Raw genomic sequence first — 22,797 nt, 5'->3', positions numbered from 1 at the left:
ATACCTAACGGCTCTTTGGTGGATTGGGTCGTTCAGTAGTTTTGGACAACAAGTGATACATCTGCCACATTGTACTAATAGAAGAGAAACTAAAGGAGCTCTGTTAGATGAGCCCTGCTGCAGTGAGCCCCCCTGATGCTACCAACAGCAGATAAGACATCCACATTCACAATGCACATAGCCTTCACCTCATCTTTCCAGAGCAGGCTCTTCTTGCTCACTGCCCTATACTTTGCTGAGGGATCAGATAGCTCAGGGGTATCTCCTGTTTCTGTTCTAGGATTCCAGTCAGATCGAGCTGCTGAAGGAACTCTTGGATCTCCTTCAGGACATGGTGGTGATGCTTCTGTCCCTCCTGGAAGGTTGGGCTGTTTGGTATAACTAGGCATTCACACAACTGTAATTGGTCTGAGCACTAACCATACTAATCATGCAGATTATCCTTCTGGCAGGTTGTTGATGCCATATGACATTGGTTAGAAAGCCAAATTTTCAGAAGCAAAAAATGAGTGAGGGGCACATGGTCTGATGGACAAAACCTGAAACCAACTCATTTTATATTAATAGGAAAGCCAGAATGAACTGGGGAAAACCTCCAAGCTTTGCTCTTCCCTATCCTCTCCCTCTCCCCACTGCTTTTCAGTACATCTGGCTGCCAGTGTGTATGCCAGCCATCTAGTTGGGCACCCTCCTAGGTCTAAGGGGATAAGAGGGGCACCACTTATCCCTATGTGCCCCCAATAATCTGATAATAAAACCAATTCCCAGGCCCCAGTCCAGATAAGAGGCACTGGTGTGGCCATCTCCTCCTTCTCTTTGTTCCTTTCCCCCTTGGCTCCTAGTGGTGTAGTCTTTATGGCTTGCTGTTCCCTCCTACCCATTTCCAAACCATCACGGTCAGGAAAGAGCCAACTGATTGGGCACACAAGTTTTCTAAAAATAGCTACCTGACCAGTTACATGATGAATTGGGTTTATTTATATATTTGTATGTCTTTTTTAACCTGCCTCACAGGGAATGTGGTAAATGGAACTATTGGCAAGCAGATGGTTGACACACTGGTAGAATCATCTACCAATGTAGAAATGATCTTGAAATTCTTTGACATGTTCTTGAAACTTAAAGACCTCACCAGCTCAGACACCTTCAAAGAATATGACCCAGATGGTAAAGGGATTATCTCCAAAAAAGAGTTCCAGAAGGCCATGGAAGGGCAAAAACAGTACACACAGTCAGAGATTGACTTTCTCCTTTCATGTGCAGAAGCTGATGAGAATGATATGTTTAATTACATTGATTTTGTAGACCGGTTCCATGAGCCGGCCAAGGACATAGGGTTTAATGTGGCAGTGTTACTGACGAATCTCTCTGAACATATGCCAAATGATTCTCGCCTGAAGTGTCTGTTGGACCCAGCAGAAAGTGTACTAAATTACTTTGAACCCTACCTGGGACGTATTGAGATCATGGGAGGGGCCAAGAAAATTGAGCGCGTTTATTTTGAAATCAGTGAATCCAGTCGAACTCAATGGGAGAAGCCCCAAGTGAAGGAATCTAAGCGGCAGTTCATCTTTGATGTGGTCAATGAAGGTGGAGAGCAAGAAAAGATGGAACTGTTTGTGAACTTCTGTGAGGATACCATTTTTGAAATGCAGTTAGCATCTCAGATCTCTGAATCTGACTCAGCTGACAGACCTGAAGAAGAGGAGGAAGAAGATGAAGATTCATCTTATATGTTAGAAATTGAGGGTGAGGAGGAGGACAGCAAGTCTCTCGAGTCTGCCTCTGCATTTGCCATGGCCTGTGCCTCAGTGAAGAGAAATGTTGCCAACTTTCTGAAGAAGGCAACCCTGAAGAACCTCAGGAAGCAGTACAGGAAGGTGAAAAAGATGACTGTGAAGGAGCTGGTGAAGGTGTTTTTCTCTTTCTTCTGGATGTTGTTTCTGGAGCTGTTCCGGTTGTTCTTCGCCATATTGGGAGGAATCTTTCAGATCCTCTGGAACACAGTGTTTGGAGGGGGCCTAGTGGAAGGGGCAAAGAACATCAGAGTGACCAAGATCCTGGGTGATATGCCTGACCCAACCCAATTTGGTATCCATGATGATGCCATGGATTCTGAGAGGGCAGAGGTGACTGAGCCAGGTATTACACCTGAATTGATTCACTTCGTGAAGGCTGAAAAGGGAGACGCAGATATCATGTCAGATCTCTTTGGATTCCACCCAAAGAAAGAAGGTGGCTTAAAGCATGGGCCTGAAGTGGGTTTGGGTGACCTCTCTGAGATTATTGGCAAGGATGAGCCACCTACACTAGAGAGTACTGTACGGAAGAAAAGAAAAGCACAGGTAAGCATGAGTTGTTTCTGTCCTCTTTCCTTTATGCCCAGAAATAGATCTGTAGTCGTTTCTGACCCCAGTTCCCTAGGAGCCAGCATCCTGTTAGGTACCAGCTCTTCTATATTCTGATCTTAGGATTCCAGCTTTGCTGTGTCTGGGAAGAGTGACACTCAGATGGTTGTCTCAAGGTCTAATTGTTGAGTGGTCTTCACTTTACATTGTAGAGGTCAAACCTGATGGTCTTCCACAGCCTCAGTAGAAGGTTGGTTCTCATGGGATGCAGGTTCATCCAGTGAATGGAAAGCATCAAAAACCAAGCAGAGGTTTCCTACACCATCCAAATTAGAGCGTTCCTATAAAACCTTTTGTAAGCTGAAATGTCATAAAGCAAAGAAGTAAAAATCCTTTTCGGATGCCTTTCAGGTAGCACAAACAGGTACTGATGAAGGTCTCTCATAAAAGTCAAGTGGCATAAAACAAACTTTCAGATAGTGGGAGACCTTTCTTTTGAGATGATACTTCTGCAGTGTCCCAAATGGTCCAGATGATATCATAGGATTTAGCACAGCCTCATGCTTGGAACATTTTCATTCTTAAGATACACCCACTCTCCAACTGGACTTTGAGTCAGTTGACTAGATTAAGGGAATAATAGTAATTCAGAACCCCTTGGTCATGGAAAGTTCTGGGTGTTCCCCTCCATTGCAGCATCCAACTCACAGCATCATCCTAGGATTAAAAAGAATGTGGAAAGGGATCCCTGGGTGGCGCAGTGGTTTGGCACCTGCCTTTGGCCCAGGGCGCGATCCTGGAGACCCGGGATCGAATCCCACATCGGGCTCCCCGTGCATGGAGCCTGCTTCTCCCTCTGCCTGTGTCTCTGCCTCTCTCTCTCTCTGTGTGACTATCATAAATAAAAAAAATAAAAAGAGGGATCCCTGGGTGGCGCAGCGGTTTGGCGCCTGCCTTTGGCCCAGGGCGCGATCCTGGAGACCCAGGATCGAATCCCACATCGGGCTCCCAGTGCATGGAGCCTGCTTCTCCCTCTGCCTATGTCTCTGCCTCTCTCTCTCTCTCTCTCTCTCTCTCTCTCTGTGACTATCATAAAACTAAAAAAAAAAAAAAAAAGAAAAAAGAAATAAAAAATTAAAAAAAAATTAAAAGGATGTGGAGAGAAGTGTGAAGACTTCAGAGCCCAAAGACTAATTTTATTCATTTCATTAATATTTATTGAAGATTATTAATACATGCTTCCCACTGTTTGGGACTCTGAGAAGACAGTGGTGAGAAGTGCATTGTCCCTGTAATTTAGTGGGGAAAAAAATACATATTGCAGAAGTCAGTGCAAGCATGAAGAATGTTAGGAAGGAAGAATGCCAGGTAAAGAAAATATATAGGAGAGAACTCTCACCTAATTTTGGAGAGTCAGGGATGGAAGCATCAGAACTATAGGACTCCTTGCAATATGAATTTATTTACTCTGTTTTGCTCCCTGATGTAGCCCCAGGTCTTAGACAGAGTTTGATACATGATAGGGACTCATTCAAGGCCTTTTACATATCAGGCTGTGCTCTATCTATGGGAATACACTGGTTAACAAGAGAGAAAACATTTTTGCTTTAATAGATCTTAACTTCTAGTGGAAGAAGACAACAAATCAATAAGATAATTACCATCTGTGACCCATGCTGAAAGAAATGAACAAGGTCATGTGTTACAAAGAGAATACAGGCCCTACTATGGGATAGGATGGTTAGGAGACCTCTGAAAAGGTGTCATCTGACCCAAGTCCTAAAGGATGGCAGGCACAGGAAAGACCAGGGCAGTCATATTCCAGAGAGAGGAGTGGCTTGTGCAAAGATCTTGGTGCAGGGAAGGATTTGGAATGTGCTAGAAAAGAAAATGAGGTCTGGGAATTTGGGTATAGGAGGTAATGAGATGAGGATGGAGAGAAAGGCCATGATCACCTAGACCTTATAGACCTCGCTGAGGAACTTGAATTTTATTCTAAGTGCAATGATCATCCGTCAGAGGGATGCGGGGTAGTGCTTAAGAGTATTGAAGACAAGGCAGGAATTCTGTGTGATGAAAGCAGGTTCTAGATTGGACCTAGTGTATCTGTGTCCCATCTCTCTCTGACCCAGTGGGGCAGTAGGACCAGTGCCGTGGGGTCCTAGCACAAGTCTTCTCTTGGAGTTGAATATTAGCAGGGAAACTGAGTTTTTAAGTTTGAAACCTTTGTGCTGGCATTTCTCCAGAGTAGCTTGATCTGTTGTGGGATACTTACATCCCATGATCCTGAGGAAAGCAGAGGCATCCTGAAGGGAGAAAGCCATGGGGACATGTGACCAAGGACATGAAAATGGCCAATGCTATATGTGGCTCATGACCATGATCTCTTTAACTTGAGGAAAACTTAACGGATTGTTATTTTTGTCCAGGCAGCAGAGATGAAAGCAGCACATGATGCAGAAGGAAAAGTGGAACCCGAGAAAATGGAGTAAGTTCTTGGTAGCTTCAACTCCCTGCAGTGCTACGGCAGATAGTTCTTAATAGCATCTACTATTCTATTGCTGTGGTAAATAGAAATTTTGGTTTCTGTTAACACAAACAGATATTATGCAAGTCCCAGAAATACTTCTTTCTGCCCCAGCTATACAGTAAACATATTCTATTAATCACAGTAACTTTGCCATTGCACTAGTAGATCAGAATATCCCTGTCTGGCCAAACGAATTTTTTTTTAAGATTTTATTTATTTATTCATGAGAGACACAGAGTGAGAGAGGCAGAGACATAGGCCCCGGGATCACGCCCTGAGCCAAAGGCAGATGCTCAACCACTGAGCCACCCAGGAGCCCCTGGCCAAACGAATTCTTGAACACAGTTGGCAGCTTCATACAATGGTAGTGGTAGTGATATCTAATGTATTGAATACATATGACATGTCAGGGTCTGTGCTAAGGTCTTTTTTTTTTCCCCTCGAGAAAGTGTGTGCAAGTGGAGGGGGAGGGGAAGTAGGAGAGGGAGAGGAAAAGAATCTCAAGCAGACTCCCCACTGAGCTTGGAGCATGACATGGGGCTCCATCATATGACCCTGAGATCATGACCTGAGCTGAAATCAAGAGTTGGATGCTTAACCGACTGAGCCACTCAGGAGGCCTAGTGTGCCAGGATCTTTTATATAGTATCCCACTTGATTCCTAGCACAAGCTTAGAAGAATAGGTACTACTACTAATTCCAACAGTCTTAAAAAGTAAAGGACAAAAAAAAAAGTAAAGGACAACTTTTCCAAAGGGAAAAAAGTTGCTCAGCTACATATCAGAAGAGGATTACAAACTTATTTACAACTGACACCTCCCTGTGACTGTGGCTCATCAAAGTGGCATCATCGCTCATTAAATCCCAAGGTGACATCGAGGCACTGTGGGGAAATGCAGACTTGAAGTTCCCACCCTCGAGGAATAATTACAAGATTTCTTTTTAATCTAGTCTCCTTATCGGGGCCAGGCCTCCAGCTGCCCTTCTACACTGAATGGGTTTCTCATTCCTACAGCCTAGAAGATGGGGAGAAGGAGGATATGGCCAAAGAGGAAGAACAGGCCGAGACCCCGTGGGCAGAAGTGACAAAGAAGAAGAAGCCACGGCGGGGCCAGAAAGTCGAGAAGCCTGAAGCCTTCATGGCTAATTTCTTCAAAGGGCTGGAAATCTATCAGACCAAGTTACTGGTAAGCACTCCAGCCTTGGCCCCACTCCTGGCATAGACCTCAGACCATGGCCACATTCTGTTTCATTGTTGATCCTCTTTCTCTCCTCTTCTCCTTCACCTGTCTGTTCCTTTCGTGTTGGAGGAAAAGGAAAAGAGGGTAACCTGGGGAAGGCCAAGCACTCCTACCCTGCTACCCAGCCCTGCATGTGCTCTCTGCAGGGCAGGAGGGTGCAGATAACCCATTCTAGCTGGTCCTTTATGTGTGTCATGTGCATACTTGGCCAATCATAGTCCAAAGGTCAGAAGTAATTGGATCATTTGGGATACAAAAAGAATATGCTTGTGTTAGGTTCTCTTATTACTCCTCAGAAGTTTTGTTATCCCACATGCATCCTACCAGAGCTTGTGATGTCCTTCCTCTGACATACTGCCCACTGAGAACAGTTGCTTATGGCCAGGAGGACACCTTCCCCAACACCATGGGTGAGAGCCCCCTCCACAGACAGCTTGAGAGTTTTCCCCAAGCAGCTACCATTTCAGTCCTCAAGGGCTGGTTTATCTGGAGAAGGTGGCAGTGGGAATGCTCCCCCCTGAGAGGGCAGAGGCAGAGGCTCCGTGACTTACAAGGGACAAGACTCTAAGCCAAAGACTGGCCACCTCCAGTGTGGGAGCTACAGGGCTTTTCTGGGGGCCTCAAGTACTCATAATTTCCAAATAGACTACATTCTATGTGGAACACACACACACACACACACACACACACGAGCACCTTCACAACAGCATTTGAATCCTCTGCTGGGGACATGTTTAGGCATTTTGTTCCCTGAGGGGTTACTCAGAGCAAGGTTCCTTTGAGCATCATTCTCAGCAATTCTTTTTTAAATCAACATCTCACATCTCAGTTCCACCCGAAATAAGTCCAGATTCTCTTAGAAGAATGATTACCAAGAGTAGGGATACATTTCTAACTAGAAAAGTTCTTTGGTTTGAGGAAAGGAAGGTCTCTTTCCCTTCCAAAACTATTCTACTTGTGCCTGTCCTTTCCTTTTCAGCATTACCTGGCCAGGAATTTCTACAACCTGAGGTTCCTCGCTCTGTTTGTCGCCTTCGCTATCAACTTCATTCTGCTCTTTTACAAGGTGATACCACATTCAGGAGCTATTTGCTAAATATCTATATACTTTTTTTAAAAAACTCATAATAGAAATTACGCTGTTAACTAGAGCAAAAACTCTAATATCTAAGGAAGTTTCTAATACATTGGCTTCTATAAGGATACGGTCTTTAGCGGCATGAAGAATGGAGACACTGCTGGCCAGGGAAGCCAGTAAGGGCACTATTTCCATAGTTCAGGCTTTCTCATGATTACTGCATAAACTCTCCAAATATGTGTTGGGTGCTTACTATATGGGCACTATATTGGGCACTCTGGTATATTTCAAAGTGAATAATAAGTGTAGTTCTTTCCTTAAAGGATAAGTCAACAGAAAGTCATTGTCATTGGCCTAGATGTTAGAGCCGTTATGAAGGAAGAATTAATAGTAGCTAGGTTTTGGAAGTGAGACAAGAGGGACTAATCAGGATAATTAAAGACTTTGAACATTGGTAAGTGAGTCTCATAGATTGTGGGCACCAAATAAATGTTAGTGGAATGAATTAATGAATGATAGGTCCTGGATTCTCGACATAGTCTTTAACTGGCTATTCTAACTTTTGCCTCTTTCCCTTTCTATCTAAAACCACCAATCTAAAAAATAAAAAAATAATAAATAAAACCACCAATCTAGTTTTTATAAAACATGCTTTTACCTACACCCACCTGCCACTGGGTTGAACTAGTAATGGCTTTCTGTTGTCTGTAGACGAAAAATGGAAGTCTATAGAGGGGTATGGCAAAGCTTGATTTTTAGCTTATGGTTGACGTGGCTGCAGACAGTCATAGAGGTGAAGAGGGCCAGCAGGAATGGGGCTGCAGGAGGAAAGCCTCACAGGTGTAGATTTGGAGGCCATCTGTGTAAGAATGGCAGTTCAAAGGTGTCTAAAAGGGAATGGAAAATGACAAGTGTGTGTGTGCATGTGCACATGTGCATGTTTGTGTCCCGGCCTCCTCCCAGGGCACAGCGTTTCAGAAATCACCTCCTGTGGCATAGGGATTACAGTATATGTAGTACAGCTTTCCTAACTTTGACATTTTTTGCTTTGTTTCAAGAGGCCATCTCTGTGTCTTAAAAATTTTGTTTGTAGTTATTAGAGATACTGCAGATTCCTAGTAATAAGTTATATAAACCTCACTCAGCACGTACTGCTGCATCACTACTATGGGTGCAACATATGCTAGAAATCTAAAAAATAGGAGAGAGCCCAGTGGCAGAGACTCCTTTTATAAGACAGTGTGTGTCTTGGGCCAGGTCACTGAAGAACCTCTAGAAGAAGAGACAGAGGACATTGCAAATCTGTGGAATTCCTTTAATGATGAAGAAGAAGAAGAAGCGATGGTGTTCTTTGTTCTGCAGGAGAGCACTGGGTATATGGCACCGACGTTGCGGGCTTTGGCCATTATCCACACCATCATCTCTTTGGTCTGTGTGGTGGGCTATTACTGCCTGAAGGTGAGTTGCGGGCCACTCTGAATCTAGTATCACTCCTCAGGGAATTTTGAGCCCAGCCAGGCCATTGTTCTCCGGAACTTTTTGCCCACAGACTGAAGTCATGGAATGGTGGCATTGCCATCACCAGGGAGCAGGTTAGAACTGCAGAATCTTGCCACATCCTGAGTCTTTTAAACCAAAATCTACAACTCTGCATGCCTCCCAGGTGATCTGTATTCACAGTAGTTTGAGAAGCCTTGCTCTGGGAGTCCCTTTTCAGGCACTTCCTGTTGAGGTTCATAGGATTAACAATCGCCAGGCTAAGTCACACATAGAGCTAGTAATGAGAACTGCTTCTGATCTTTGAACTTAGGTTGGAATTATTATTAAAATGCTTTTCTGGCAGCCTGGGTGGCTCAGCAGCTTAGCGACACCTTCAGCCCAGGGCGTGATCCTGGAGACCTGGGATGGAATCTCACATCAGACTCCCTGCATGCAGCCTGCTTCTCCCTCTGCCTGTGTCTCTACCTCTCTCTGTGTGTCTCTCATGAATAAATAAAATCTTTTTTAAAAAATGCTTTTCACCTTCCAAAATTTATTAGGTTTCAACTATTCAGGATATTAGAAGAAAACTTGCTGGTGGATTACTGTTTCAGTTATCTCGTGCTATATAACAAACTGCCCCTAAAACTTAGTGGCTTACAATAAGAGTCATTTTGACTCTCTGATCCCATGGGTTGACTGGGCACATTTGAGCAGTTCCTCTGCTCCATGTGAAGGCAGCTGTGTCAGCAATTGTCTGCTCGCTGGGCTGGCTTATCCACGATGGCACACCCTCATGCCTGGCACATTGACAAGGGAAGAGCTGGAAGGCTGGGCTCAGCTGGGGCATCTGGGCCTCTTTCTCCAAGGGGCAGGGCATCCCTCTTTCCACGGGCCTCTCCATGTGTTCTCACCAGCAAGGGAGCTGGACTTCTTGTATATGATGGTGGCCTGGGGTCTCCAAGAGGAGGACAGAAGTGGAAGCTGCTGGCCCTTCTTAAGGCTTAGGCCTAGAACTGGCACAGTGTCATTTTTACTGCCTTTTATTGGTGGCAGAAAGTTACAGGGTCAGCTCAGATTCATTGCACAGGAGGTGAGGGGGAGCCACACAGGGAATGAATACCAGCAGACATGGTTCACTGGGGCCATCTTCAGACACTACTATGGTTATATGAATCTTTGTTTATTCCTGTGAGTCGTTCTATTCTATTTTTTGGTGTTCTAAGTCCAGTTCTGTTGCTGCTATACCACATCTTTTTCCTCATTACATTTTTTTCTTAAGTGGGAAATCTCCTTGGCCATAGATCAAACGATCTTCTCCCTGGGAAGAGTCCAAAACATATATTCCTATCCTTCTAGTCCTCACTACCCCCAGTGAACTATAATATCATGCAGGAAATCCAGCTATCCCCCTGGGGAGACCGCGTGCCCTAACCCACACCAAAGACTCCTTTGTCATAATGAAAGCACAGATTCTGGAGCCAGGCTGCCTGGGTGGGACTCAGTTTTACCACTAACCTCACCATTCCTCTGATTCCTCATCTGTAAAAATGAGCATTATAATAATACTACCAACTCCTAAAAGTGTCTGAGGCTGTTAAATTAACAGGTATAAAAGGACTCAGAACACCAAACATAGTAACCGTGAGAGCATGTTACTGGTTTACTGTATGGTTTAGCATCCCAGGGCTCAGCTTATTAGATTTGATGCACATATACTAGGGACCTAGAGAAAACAAAAGGTAATCACTACCTAGGGAATAAAGATGTGCCGATCCTACTTACAAGGGTTTGCAAACCCTTAGAAGACTGAAGGGGGCGTGCTTCAAGTTCCAGAGATGAGTACTGCCCTAAACCTTAGTATTATTATTATTATTCAGAGTCCTCTGAGAAGACAGCAGATGTTAGTCAGTGTAGCTTTACCTTTGCCTTCCCTCCCACATCATCCATCATCTAGCAGCCATCATTGATTCTTCACAGTGTGCAAATGCCTATTAATAGCCTTTGCCACCTTCCTGTCCTTAGTCTTTTATCTCCTTGGTGGTGTTTTGTCACTTTAAAGAAGAAAAAGGGCACTGGGTGTTACATGCAACTGATTAATTATTGAACACTACACCTGAAACTAATGATGTACTGTATGTTGGCTAATTGAATTCAAATTAAAAAAAAAAAAGGACAAGAAGTAACTCTTTACAAATCGTGATCTAAATTTTGTCTCTTTTTTCTTGGAAATAAAGAAATAGTGTGGGGCATATGGATATCAAAAGCTTTGAGAAAGAGTTATTGGAAGAAATCATCTGGAGACCAAGGCCTGAGGGATGTTGCCAAGTAACCAGTAGCTTTCCAGCCGAATGACAGGCTCCAGCTCTGTCCGTATTAGGCTTTCCTGGCTAGAGGAGCCTTGGCTACTATTCATTTCCAGGGATTTCGGTAGTCTCCTTTGACCTCACTGACTCTGTCCCTTACTTGAAGTATATGTGATGATGGTTGGAGCAAGTAGATACTTACCCCTCCTTTTCTGTGTACTTTTTTGGTGGTAGGTCATCATAGCCATGACACCATCTCTAGCCTAGAATGACAGTTAAAACTGTAAGAGAATGGGGAGTGATAGTCGGGAACCAGTAAGTGGTCATTCTCAAGAAGAAAAGTTCAATACCAGAAGACTATACAGAGCCTAGTGAACCCTCTCCTCCTAGCAAGCAAACCACGTTTCACCAACCAAGCATCAATACCATGAGATGGAGATGACTGTAGCCACTGAAGGGGGCTGGAACATGCCATGGTATTCGTGTGGCTGACCAATCCATTCCAGAATAATTCATTTTCTTTCTAAGTCTTGGATCAACTCTGGCCTAAGAGTCCTAGGGGACCTAACTGATTTGGCCTAGGTACTGGTCTAAATATGGCCTTCTTTCCAGGATGGGTCAAGGAGTCCAGTTTGTATTATATCAGCTATTTAATCCAAGGCTTGAAGGTGGCCCAAATGAAACCAGATTTTTGGAGGGAGGCGAATTAGCCAAAGGAGTAAGAAGAGATTTGACTTTAGATCCACAACTAGGAACCCTAAGAATCCTACTACAAAGAGATTACTGCCCCAGGGGCACTTGGCTGGCTCAGTCGGAGGAGATGTGAGTCTTGATCTCCGCGTCTTCAGTTCAAGCTCTGGGTTAGGTATAGAGATTATTTTTTTAAATAATTAAGTATATGATATAATAAAACCATAAAAAGAGAGAGATTACTGCCCTGAAGTTGGAAATGCTAATTGGTGGGAATGCTTGGGAGAGGGTGCTATAATCAGAAAACCTTCTCTGAGCAACTAGTGTCTTCCCACTCCTAGGTCCCTCTGGTGGTATTCAAAAGGGAAAAAGAAATTGCCAGGAAGCTGGAGTTCGATGGCCTGTACATCACTGAACAGCCATCTGAAGATGACATCAAGGGGCAGTGGGACCGCCTGGTAATCAACACACCGTAAGTGTCCCCTCACCTCCATCCCAAAAAGGAAAAAGAAGAGTCTATACCATAAATAGAATGACATGTTCTTAACCAGCCTTGCAGGCTGATTAGTATAAACCTTTTTTTGGTTTCTAGGACTTATTTTCTCTGCTGCCTTCCTAGTGAAATAGCCTGTTGCCCCTCAAACACTTGTGTGTATCTCTGTGCATATAATGGGGGATCAAGGATATTGTCAGGGAGTGTTGAGCATATGGAATTAAGACCAGATGGCCCAGTACAGTATGACTTCGTTTTCCATGTTCGAGTCATACACAATTGTTTCCCTTGCCCGGGGGTTCTGAGATTATCTGATCATCTTCTCTAGAGCTCCCATACGGCACAGCAGTTTGATGACCTCTGAAGTCTTCTCCAACAAGTACCCTGGTTGGTAATAGACTCCTTCCACTGTCACTTGGTAGGCAGTTCAAATAGGACCATCTGGGTGTGGGTGCTACCACCTGTGGTGCTAAGCCTACTTTGTTGGTAGCATGTGTATGATCAGGACCATGGTGGGAAAGAGCACTGATGCAATGGCCAGAGGTGGGACAGCAGGTCAGCTCCATTGCTTAGTTGTCTGTGAAAGGGGCAAGGTAATGCAGCCCTTTGAGCCTCGATTTCCTCTTCATTAATAGATGCATGAGAATACTGTCAGGTAGTGAAATGGAATAGAGAGGCCAAGCAAAAGTTGGTCAAAACAGGCTTTTAATGGGACGCACTCCTGGGCAAGGTTCCACAGCCCACAGGGGAGGGAGAGAGTGGGGAAGTCACCAGCTGTCATGCCCCGGGAAACCATGGGGGGGTTTAAAAAGAATTTTTGGCGGGAAGATGGGGGTAGGGCGGCATTCCAATTAGGGTAAGGGTCTGTAACTAAGGGCAAGGTCTTGTAAGCTAAGTTAGGGTAGGGTGGCAAGGTGGCATGGCGGGAAGATGGGGGTGGGGTGGCAAGGCGGCATTATTGGGAGGTTGCTGGCCTGCGGTCGGCCGTTTTGAGGTTCCCAGTCTCTCCAGCCCAACAAATACCACCTCCCAAAGTCTGGGAGATCAATGAGTGTGTGCAGTGCCTGGCACAGGGTAGACATCAAGCAGTTCGTCATTCCCTTTCTCTACTTGTTCACAAAATGGCCATCACCATTAGCGAAGGCAATGTCAGTGTGTTCACAACTGGGAAAATGAGAGTTTTGAGATAAATTAATATGCTGAAAGAGGAGAGATACAGGGCTGGATATGTAAACAGAGATGACTGTGTTGAAACTCTTAGTTGTGCCAATTAAAATGTGCACATCTGCAAATAACAATCCTGACTCCTGGGGGAAGAAAATTTCTTTTATTTTTTTAAGATGTTTATTTATTTATTCATAACAGACACAGAGAGAGAGGCAGAGACACAGGCAGAGGGAGAAGCAGGCTCCATGCAGGGAGCCCGATGTGGGACTCGATCCCGGGACTCCAGGATCACACCCTGGGCTGAAGGCGGTGCTAAACCGCTGAGTGACTGGGGCTGCCCAAGAAAATTGCTCTTTATTCAAAGACAGGCAGACTGAGGGAGGCAGCTCTATAAAGGCACAACTGGGGTCTTTAAAATAGTTTCTAGAAAGGGAAGACTCTTCTCTTAGGGGAAAAAAGAAAAAAGGGAGAATGCAAATCAAAAGCCTGTCCCTCTGCAGGTCCTTGCCAATCCACACAAATAAGGAAAACTAAAGTCGTTTCTGACCCTTTGTCATCACATCACAGAAATTTTGGATACTATTAAATAATGCAATTCTTTGGCTAGCTTTCTACAATTATCAGTAATACTCATGTCTGTGAAAGAGGATATATGCCCTCCTTCCCAGTAAAAAGGCGGTTTAGTTGCTAAAAATCTAAGTATCTAAGGAATTAATGAGAAGTACACTAAAACATTCCAATGAGGATAGTTGCTATTTTTTTTTTGAAGTGGCTTAAATGTCCATGAACACAGAAGTACATAAATAGCTGTTTTAAAATTATTACATGGGTGAATCTTTTTTTCCCCACAATCATGGCATCATAGTACATGGAGTGCTTTGCAGTAACCTACTTTTTACAGTTAACTATCAAAGAGAGCTATCTTTTTTATTTTATTTTTATATTGTTAAACACACATGTTAAGGAAATATAAAATGTGTATTTTAAAGTAGTTCATAATAATGAACTACACAATTTTACAAATGGAATAGTTACTCATAGCTTTCAAGTCCTGGACATCCTCCCTGATCATGATGTTCCCAAGCCCCACTTAACTATTCTCCTGGCTTTAGCAATATTCAACCTTTCCTTAGTATAGTTTAACACTCAGGCATGTTCCCCAGAAGCATTCTTTCATGTTGACTGTTTTTGAACTTTATGTAAATGGAATTATGCTATATGCATTAATTATACGGTCATACTTTTGTTCAACACTGCATCTGGAACCTGCCCATGTTGATGTGTATGGCCATAGTTGGATCATCCTCAAAACTGCAGCATATTTTCCATTATATAAGTATTTATCATGTACATATCATGTTGTTATCCATTTTCCTGACAATGGATATTTCAACTGTTTCTAGTTTCTGGCTCTTTCAAACAGTGGGACAATGAACACTTTTATACCTGATGTTCCAATAAGAGAGTTTCTCTAGAGTAGAGACCAGGGAAGGAATTTGCTGAATAGTAGGATACGCAAATGTTTGTCTTGATTTACATTCCAACCATCACTGTATGAGAGTTCCTGCTTCCCCGCCTCTTGGTCAAACTTGTTAAGATACTGAGATAATTTTGCTAATTCCGTAGATGTGTAGTAGCATCTCACCGTGCACCTCCTTCATTTCTAAAGAGGTTGAGCATCTTGTATTATTTTTTGACCACATACACAGGTAATGTTTATGCATTTCCCTTCTGGAGGTTCTGTTGTCTACCTCATGGTCTAAGGAATATTACCAAGTAAAATTATGTTTTCTACCTTCAAGGAGCTCCCATCCCTAGTCAGGGGACAAGGTTAAGATCGTCTGTGAAATGGTCTTGCTTGCAGCCTTCAGTCAGTGGCCCTGAGGCATCACTTACAGAATTTTCTACTTAGGACAAAGTGTGACCAAGGCTGAGCTGTATGTTATGGACCATTTGTATAAAGGATTGAAGAGAAAGGAGATTTTAATGTGGATAGAAGAAGCCAGGATTGGTTTGTTTTGTTTTTTTTTTCTAATTTACTTTGTTTGGGTTCTGAAACTAATACATGGAGAAAAATGTACAAAGAAGAAATTCAAAATAATCCTTTCTATGCCTCCAGATAAAATCTATTACCAGTTTACTCTGTAAACTCAGCATTTGTTTTTGCTTTTAAGTGGCATTTGGATGATTGAAACAAAGAAATTGCTTTAGCTTCCCCCCCTACACTGTCCCCACAGGAAAAAAAGAAAAGCTTGTCTGTTGGGGGAGAGGTGGCATTTGCTGGGGGTTATTCTTCGGAGAGGTCCATGAGTAGAGGGAGGTCCTCCCTTCCTTATCCCCAGCGTGGGTGGTCTTTGTAGAATAGGAGACTGTTGTGTACCAGAGCCGAGAATGGACACAAGGTAAACAGAACTGAGAATGCGCACACCAAGGGCCAGTCTAGACAATCTAGACTCACAAGGAACTCTCCCAGGAAAGGTCAATCACTGTGAAATGGAGAGAGAGAGAGAGCAAGTACGCAAGGTGGGGAGGGACAGAGGGGAGAAAGAATCTCAAGCAGGCCCCACACCTAGCACAGAGCCCACTTGGTGCTCCATCTCATGACCCTGAGGACATGACCTGAGCCAAAATCAAAAGTCATATGCTGAACTGACTGAGCCACCAGGTGCCCCAGGAGAAAAACATCGTAAATGATTTTTGCCAAGCTACCTGGAAGTGACAGTTCCTCCCTGGGCCTTAACAATCACAAACTATTTGCAGTGGAGCTGATGGAAGTTACCAGGCTAAGGAAAGAAATTCCCCTGAAGGACTGGGGACAGGATGGTAAAGGGAGCCACCTCCAGAAGATGGAAGGATCTAATTCCCTGAGAAGAGCAGACCCCACAGGAGCTACTTAGGGATGGAGAATAGAGGGGAAGAGCACTCTGGTTTTTCTGGAGAAAAACTCCACAGACACGAACCAAAGGTGATTCCCATTCCAGAAACATCATCAAGTGAGGGACCTTGTCTACACTTCCCACCACTATATCACTATCACCTACCCCAGGTACTCAGTGAACCAAGAGCTGTGTACTCAGTGAACGAAGCTTGAATGCATGTGTTTTCCCACAGGGTTTTGTTCTAGTTATACTGGGATCAAGAAACATGTATGCACCTGTTTCTGTCTAGCCTGCCCTCACAGTTCCTGGCTCTTTACCATAATCTTGAGGTTGAAGATGCAGGGTGGCTCTCCAGGTGTTTCAGAAGTCACCACAGAGAGGCAGAATCACAGATGAGTTAGATGTGTGGTGCCTCTGAGCTTCAATCAGTCTGAATTCTGAATGAGCAGGACAAAGCCCAAAGCGATCCTGGATTCAGACACAGATCGCACAGCTTCTTGATGTGTCAGCCTTGATGTTAAGGACTCCCCTTTTCATTTTCCTTTTCAGATCTTTCCCTAATAACTACTGGGACAAGTTTGTCAAGAGAAAGGTATGCCTTGTCAGTGGAAGGCAGGGGGTGTTTTCCATGGCCACCAAAGAAATGTCGTGTGTTTTTTTTTTTTTTTTAAGTTCTACATATACAAACACAAATATGTTTGCTGTTGCTTTTATGATGGTATCTTGAAAAGAGTAAGTCACAGAAGGGCTTCTGTATGAACGTATGTAGGTTTTGGCTCCTTCTTGTACTCATCTGCCCTAAACAGCTTAACACAATCACTGCTTTGTACGTACTGGTTTTCTTCTCCCCTCCAAAAGATACCAGCTTGAGATGTGGTTTTCACTTTGTCTCTTCCACTTCTGTTTTCTCCCAGGGCTTATTTTTTTTTCCTCTTTATTTTCCTGTTGCATTTTGAATCATGTGTTCATCAACCCCTTGAAAAGGCCAGAGCATTAACAAAGCTCTGGAGACCATGCTGTGGTGCGTGGCCCGAGCTCACCCTGTCATCCTCTCTCCAGGTGATCAACAAGTATGGAGATCTCTACGGAGCAGAACGCATTGCGGAACTCCTAGGTTTGGACAAAAATGCCCTTGATTTCAGCCCAGTCGAAGAGAACAAAGCAGAGGCGGCCTCTCTGGTGTCATGGTACAGAGCTTAGGAGTTCAAACCCAAAGTCTGCCCAAGCGGATCCTTTGCTTTTCCAGCCCTCTTCAGTGTGCCAGAGCGGAGCACTACAGCACGCCTGTGCACTCTCAGGCCCTGCTGTGGCTCCGGTGTTTTTCTAGGTTCTAACATATTGGGAGAACACCACCTCAAAGCAATGTAAAGACCTACCAGCTTTCAGGCCTGTTAGAGCAGAAAGACAAAGACTAATTAAAATTTCAGGGTGTGTGATTCTACCATTCTCGGTCCCACGGGGAACACATACAACTTGATAAAGCTCAGAGCTGTGTTCAGCTTATTAAACCTGAGAGAAAACACTTAACTTTTCCCCTTATTAAACACTTACCTAAAGTCTGACATTTATAAGCTTTAAAATTATTTGCTCCCCTTTAGGCTGAGCTCCATTGACATGAAGTACCATATCTGGAAACTGGGAGTTGTTTTCACCGACAACGTGAGTATGGCTTCGGGAGATACAAGGTTCTGTGCCACGGGGTCGGGGAGGTCATCGGCCGCCATAGGGCAACAATGTAGGGAGGGTGTCAAGAGGACTCCATGCTCACTTATCAGAGACGGGAGGCCTTCGCGGCGCGGGGGGGGATCAGTTAGTGTACTGTGGATGGGCTTTCACATGGCAACCCTTAGACCAGTCATGGTACCTTAGCACGTCCGTATCCAGACCACAGCTGGTTTCATGGGCCCATCACAAGGCACAAAGGCCTGAAAGGTTGTTCAACTGCCTCTGCTTCCTTTCTCCACAGTCGTTTCTCTACCTTGCCTGGTACACAACCATGTCAGTCCTGGGCCACTACAACAACTTCTTTTTTGCTGCTCATCTGCTGGACATCGCAATGGGCTTCAAGACGCTGAGGACTATTCTGTCATCTGTAACTCACAATGGCAAACAGGTACTGGGGTTTCCACTGGGCAGAAGAGGAGAGGCCTAGATGTGGATAGGAGGAAAAAGCCAACAACGGGGAGGACCCTAGTATGTGACGGGAAGGTGTACGTCATGGCGTATAGTACACCTTTCTTGGCCAAATGTGAAAATATTGACTGTCATTGCAAAATTGCAGCCCTCACTTAAGAGATGTAGGACCTTGTTTTGGAAACACTGAACATTTAGATCAATCAGGAGAAAGGGGAAGGGAAGGAGGTGATGGACATAACAGGGTCACCCTGGAGACCTTTTCAGGTTTACCCTTCCCTCCATGAATCTGATCTGTTCCCTGGAGGCTGGGTAACTAGGCTCCCCAAGGACTTCTGATACATGCTTCTACATGACGTAGACATATATATACACACATACTCACCTACACACATACGTGTCTGTGTTTGTCAATATAGATATGGCTATTTCCAGCCTCCTCAATATCCAGTCTGTTTTCTACATTGTTGTCAGGGTCAATCCCTTGATTAAAAATCTTCAAATGGCTCCTTTTGTCAACAAATTCAAACTCCTTAGCATTTCATTCCTCATTACGTGCAACTTTATAAATGAGACAGTGGGAACCACTCCTAGAACCAGAGAGTAGCATGATGGTTACCAGGTGATGGGGCCCAGGGGTCGTGTTAGAGTACAAACGTTCCGTTATAAGACAAATAAATTCTGAGTATCTAATGTAAAGCATGGTGCTTATAAAAGTACTGTATCATATACTTGAAGTTTGCTAAGACAGTAGATCTGAAGTGTTTCCACACACGCACCCTACACACGGTAGTTGTAACTGTGTTAGGTGACAGATATGTTAATTAACATTAACATATTGTGGTACCCTTTATATATAGCGGGTGGTATTGTCATAGTATTGTATGGTGACAGACGGTAGCCACACATCTGTGGAGCACGGCACAATGTACAGAGAGGCCACATCACTGTGCTGTACACCTGAAACTGGCATAAGATTGTCAAGTATACTCACAAAAATTTCTAAAAGATTTCTAGATTTCTAAAAAATCTAAATCTAAATTTCTAAAATCTAAATCTAAATTTCTAAAAAATCTAAAATCTAAAAGATTTCTAAAAGGTGCTAGATCATCAGGTATGAGGATCATGAGGATCATCTCTTTCTTCTAGGTTTTTGGTAATGGCAACAGTCAATGTTTCTTGTTTGGTTGGTGATAAAAAGAATGGAGAAAAGCTAGAGATAAAGCTTGGCTGCCACACACAAGTTGCTGAAGTTTGGGGAGGCAGTAACAGAATCTGTGATCTAGATGTTTGCCTCGAGTGTTGAATGCTTCCCTTTAGGTTCCTTATAGGTTCCTGGGAGAAAGGCCATTGTGTGTTTTTACATGTGCACTGTGGGAAGTTTGACCCTATAAAAGCAACATTTCCCCCAGGGTGATCTGTGCAACACCAGGGCTACCACACGTTCTCGTAGAATTATTTCCTTCCCCTTTACTCAGATGTTGAAACGGGTTTTTATTGATGTGGCTTGATGGCGTCACACAAAACTGTACCTGAAATGGAAACTTTAGACCATGAATTTCCTATATGGGCTTGCTGAAAATCTAGAAAAAATACATGCCCAGCTCATGCCAGGTACTGTGACGGGCTCACAACTACCTCATAAGGTAGCTGTGATGCTCCCTTGACAGGTAAGAGAACTGAAGCTCAGAGAGGCCAAGTGTCTCACCCAAGACACACAGCCACTAAGTGGAAGGACTAGCCCATTTCTTCTTTGGTGCAAAGCCCAGGTTCTTTCTGTTTCTAAAACCAACTGCATTCTGTGCGTCTGCTGTCTTGAGGTTTGGGAAGTTGCTATTCATCATTCAGAGAAGCCTTTTTTTTTTTTTTTTTAAGATTTTATTTATTTATTCATGAGAGGCAGAGAGAGAGAGACAGAGACAGAGAGGCAGAGACACAGGCAGAGGGCAAAGCAGGCTCCATGCAGGGAGCCCGACGTGGGACTCAATCCCGGGTCTCCAGGATCACGCTCTGGGCCGAAGGCAGCACTAAACCGCTGCACCACCCGGGCTGCCCCAGAGAAGCCTTTGAATACGTTTCTGGTGGTATTTATCTTCATCCTCATGCCTCTGCCCCTTTTGTGTGGCACCTTGACAGTGGAGAGCAAAAGGTCTCTTCATTCTGACTGTGATCTCGGAAGCCCCGGCTCACCCCCAGTCCCTCCTATGGATCAGATAAGTAGGTCCCACAGGGTCCTCATTCATAGTACTTCCTAGAACCGGGAAACGAGCATGCCCTGTGACCCTGCAAAGGTTCTAGGCAGGCTTCTTAATCATGAAAAATGTCGCTTTGCTAAACCATCTTAGATGATTCCTACAGCAACTTCAAAGCTGTGACAATTATCCACTCGTGGTTCTTTATGAAAACATGTAAGGGGCCCCCTCCGTCCAAAGAAGCTTTGAACTCTTTAGAAGCAGCATTAGAGTAGAAGCCATATCGTGAAGCTTCCACTCACTGCTGTCCCTGCCAAAAAAGCAAGAGACCCTTCCTCTTCCCAGCACTGTCACTGTGCAGTCCTTAAATCCCTCCTTAGGTTGCTGAGGCCCAATCCCCAATCCCAGCACATGTCTGCTAGGGCCACCACCCAGAATGGCAGGCTGCTAGCTTTGTTTCCTCTCGGTTCTGCAGGCCAGGGGTCTAGGATCAAGGTGGGGGTAGACTTCGTTTCCTAGGAAGCCCCCTCTTGCTTTTTCACTTGCTCTCCCCTCAGTGCCTGTGGCTCCTGGTGTCTGTGTCTGTCCCAATCCCTCTCAGAAGGACTCCACCTAGGCTGGAGAGGGGGCAGTTCTGTCATTGCAGTTTACCTCTTTAAAGGCCTGATTTCCAGATTCGCTCACATTCTGGGATGCTGGAGGCTATGAATGTGGGGGGATAGAGAATTTAGCCCACCCCCCATCCCTGTCTTCTCCCCCTGGCCCCGTGATGTCCACCTGCAGTAGGACAGCCTTTGCTGCCACCCCTTCCTCTGTCCCCTTCCCACCACACCTTTCTTGTTCACTTGGGGTCTCCCGAGAAGCTCTCGGGGTGGACCCACCTCCTCCCCCTTCTCCCTCCTGCTGCCAGCTGGTCCTGACCGTGGGTCTCCTGGCTGTGGTGGTCTACCTCTACACCGTGGTGGCCTTCAACTTCTTTCGCAAGTTCTACAACAAGAGTGAAGATGATGATGAGCCGGACATGAAGTGTGACGACATGATGACGGTGAGAGCCCACCGCCAGCGCTGACCAGACATTAGAGTGGAAGTGCCCAGGCAGACGGACAGATAGATGGACGAGAGGAGGAGCGGGGGGCTGTAGGTGTCCTGGGCCTAGCAGGTCTTGGCCACCTCCACAGGTGTCCAGGATGCTGCTACCTTGGCCTGGATGTCAATGGACCTGCACTGAAGTTGCTTGGGAGTCCAGCTTCAGTTCTGTGTCTCGGAGAGCTGGGCCAGGTCCCAGGGATCAGGGACTCCATGTGTTCCAACCAGCCCCGGGGCGGTTCTCGCAAAAAGACCACTATGGTCGGGGAGGGGGGGACCAGCCGCTAGAAGGGGGGCACCCACACCTCAAGATGTTCATGGTGACGGGCTGCAGGGACACCGCGTGCCAGGCGCCCTGGTCCATGGTCAGCTCTCCAGGCAGTAAGAACAGGTGGAGGCGGTCCTGCTGCCCTCCCGTCAGGCGCCCCCGCAGGCCCCACATGCGTCGCCTTGCTGCCCCAGCCTCCCACGTCACTGCCTGTGCCCGCTGTAGGGCCAGCACCCCGCTAGGTTTCCCCCCCCCCACCCCAGCCAGGCCCTCAACCTCCTGGGAGGCACCAGCGGCCTCGGGGCAGTTGGACTTCTGCACCCCCCAGGCATCCCCCTGCGGGCCTCAAATCGTTCACCCCTTTCCTCTCCCTTTAATGAGGGAAGAATATCTGCTATAGGCCGAGTGTGACAAGGCTTTCACCTGCGATGGGGGGCGTGGGGGACGGCAGGAGCCGCGGGGCTGAAAGGTCCGCTGACTGGCAGGCTAAAAACAACACCCTGCGACTTTCCCCAAAACTGCCATTCTTGCCGTTCCCCAGTGTTACCTGTTCCACATGTACGTGGGAGTGCGAGCCGGGGGCGGCATCGGTGACGAAATTGAAGACCCCGCCGGTGACCCCTACGAAATGTACCGCATTGTCTTCGACATCACGTTCTTCTTCTTTGTCATCGTCATCCTGCTGGCCATCATTCAAGGTGGGCTGCCGCTCGTGGGAGGTACGAGCAGGGCGTACGCCTGGTTCCCTACCCTCTGGGCCTGGGCCTGTGAGTGGAGGTTCACACTCGTCGGACTCGCTTATTCAGCAGAAACCTACTGAGCATCTGCCGTGCGAGCGTGAGCCACACGCAGCCGTACCCAGGAATCCAAGTGGGGGTCCAGCCCAGCTCCTGTCCCCCCGCCCCGA

At 45.5% G+C, this 22,797-nt stretch overlaps 1 protein-coding gene across 1 annotated transcript in view; it reads left to right on the top strand.

The window, feature by feature from the left end:
- RYR3 (ryanodine receptor 3) overlaps positions 1–22,797 on the top strand; it is a 513,451-nt gene that overhangs the window by 483,675 nt on the left and 6,979 nt on the right. The window contains exons 87-99 of the mRNA XM_077880434.1: positions 281–362; positions 1,015–2,345; positions 4,778–4,836; positions 5,894–6,065; positions 7,099–7,185; positions 8,455–8,655; positions 12,014–12,144; positions 16,761–16,803; positions 17,271–17,398; positions 17,810–17,870; positions 18,178–18,324; positions 21,447–21,581; positions 22,432–22,588. Of these exons, the coding sequence (XP_077736560.1) occupies positions 281–362; positions 1,015–2,345; positions 4,778–4,836; positions 5,894–6,065; positions 7,099–7,185; positions 8,455–8,655; positions 12,014–12,144; positions 16,761–16,803; positions 17,271–17,398; positions 17,810–17,870; positions 18,178–18,324; positions 21,447–21,581; positions 22,432–22,588 (2,734 nt within the window). The remainder of the gene's footprint in view (positions 1–280; positions 363–1,014; positions 2,346–4,777; positions 4,837–5,893; positions 6,066–7,098; positions 7,186–8,454; positions 8,656–12,013; positions 12,145–16,760; positions 16,804–17,270; positions 17,399–17,809; positions 17,871–18,177; positions 18,325–21,446; positions 21,582–22,431; positions 22,589–22,797) is intronic.

This window comes from Canis aureus, chromosome 32 (assembly GCF_053574225.1).
Source record: "Canis aureus isolate CA01 chromosome 32, VMU_Caureus_v.1.0, whole genome shotgun sequence".
Classification (NCBI taxonomy): Eukaryota; Metazoa; Chordata; class Mammalia; order Carnivora; family Canidae; genus Canis; species Canis aureus.
This window is presented reverse-complemented; position numbering and strand designations above follow the sequence as displayed.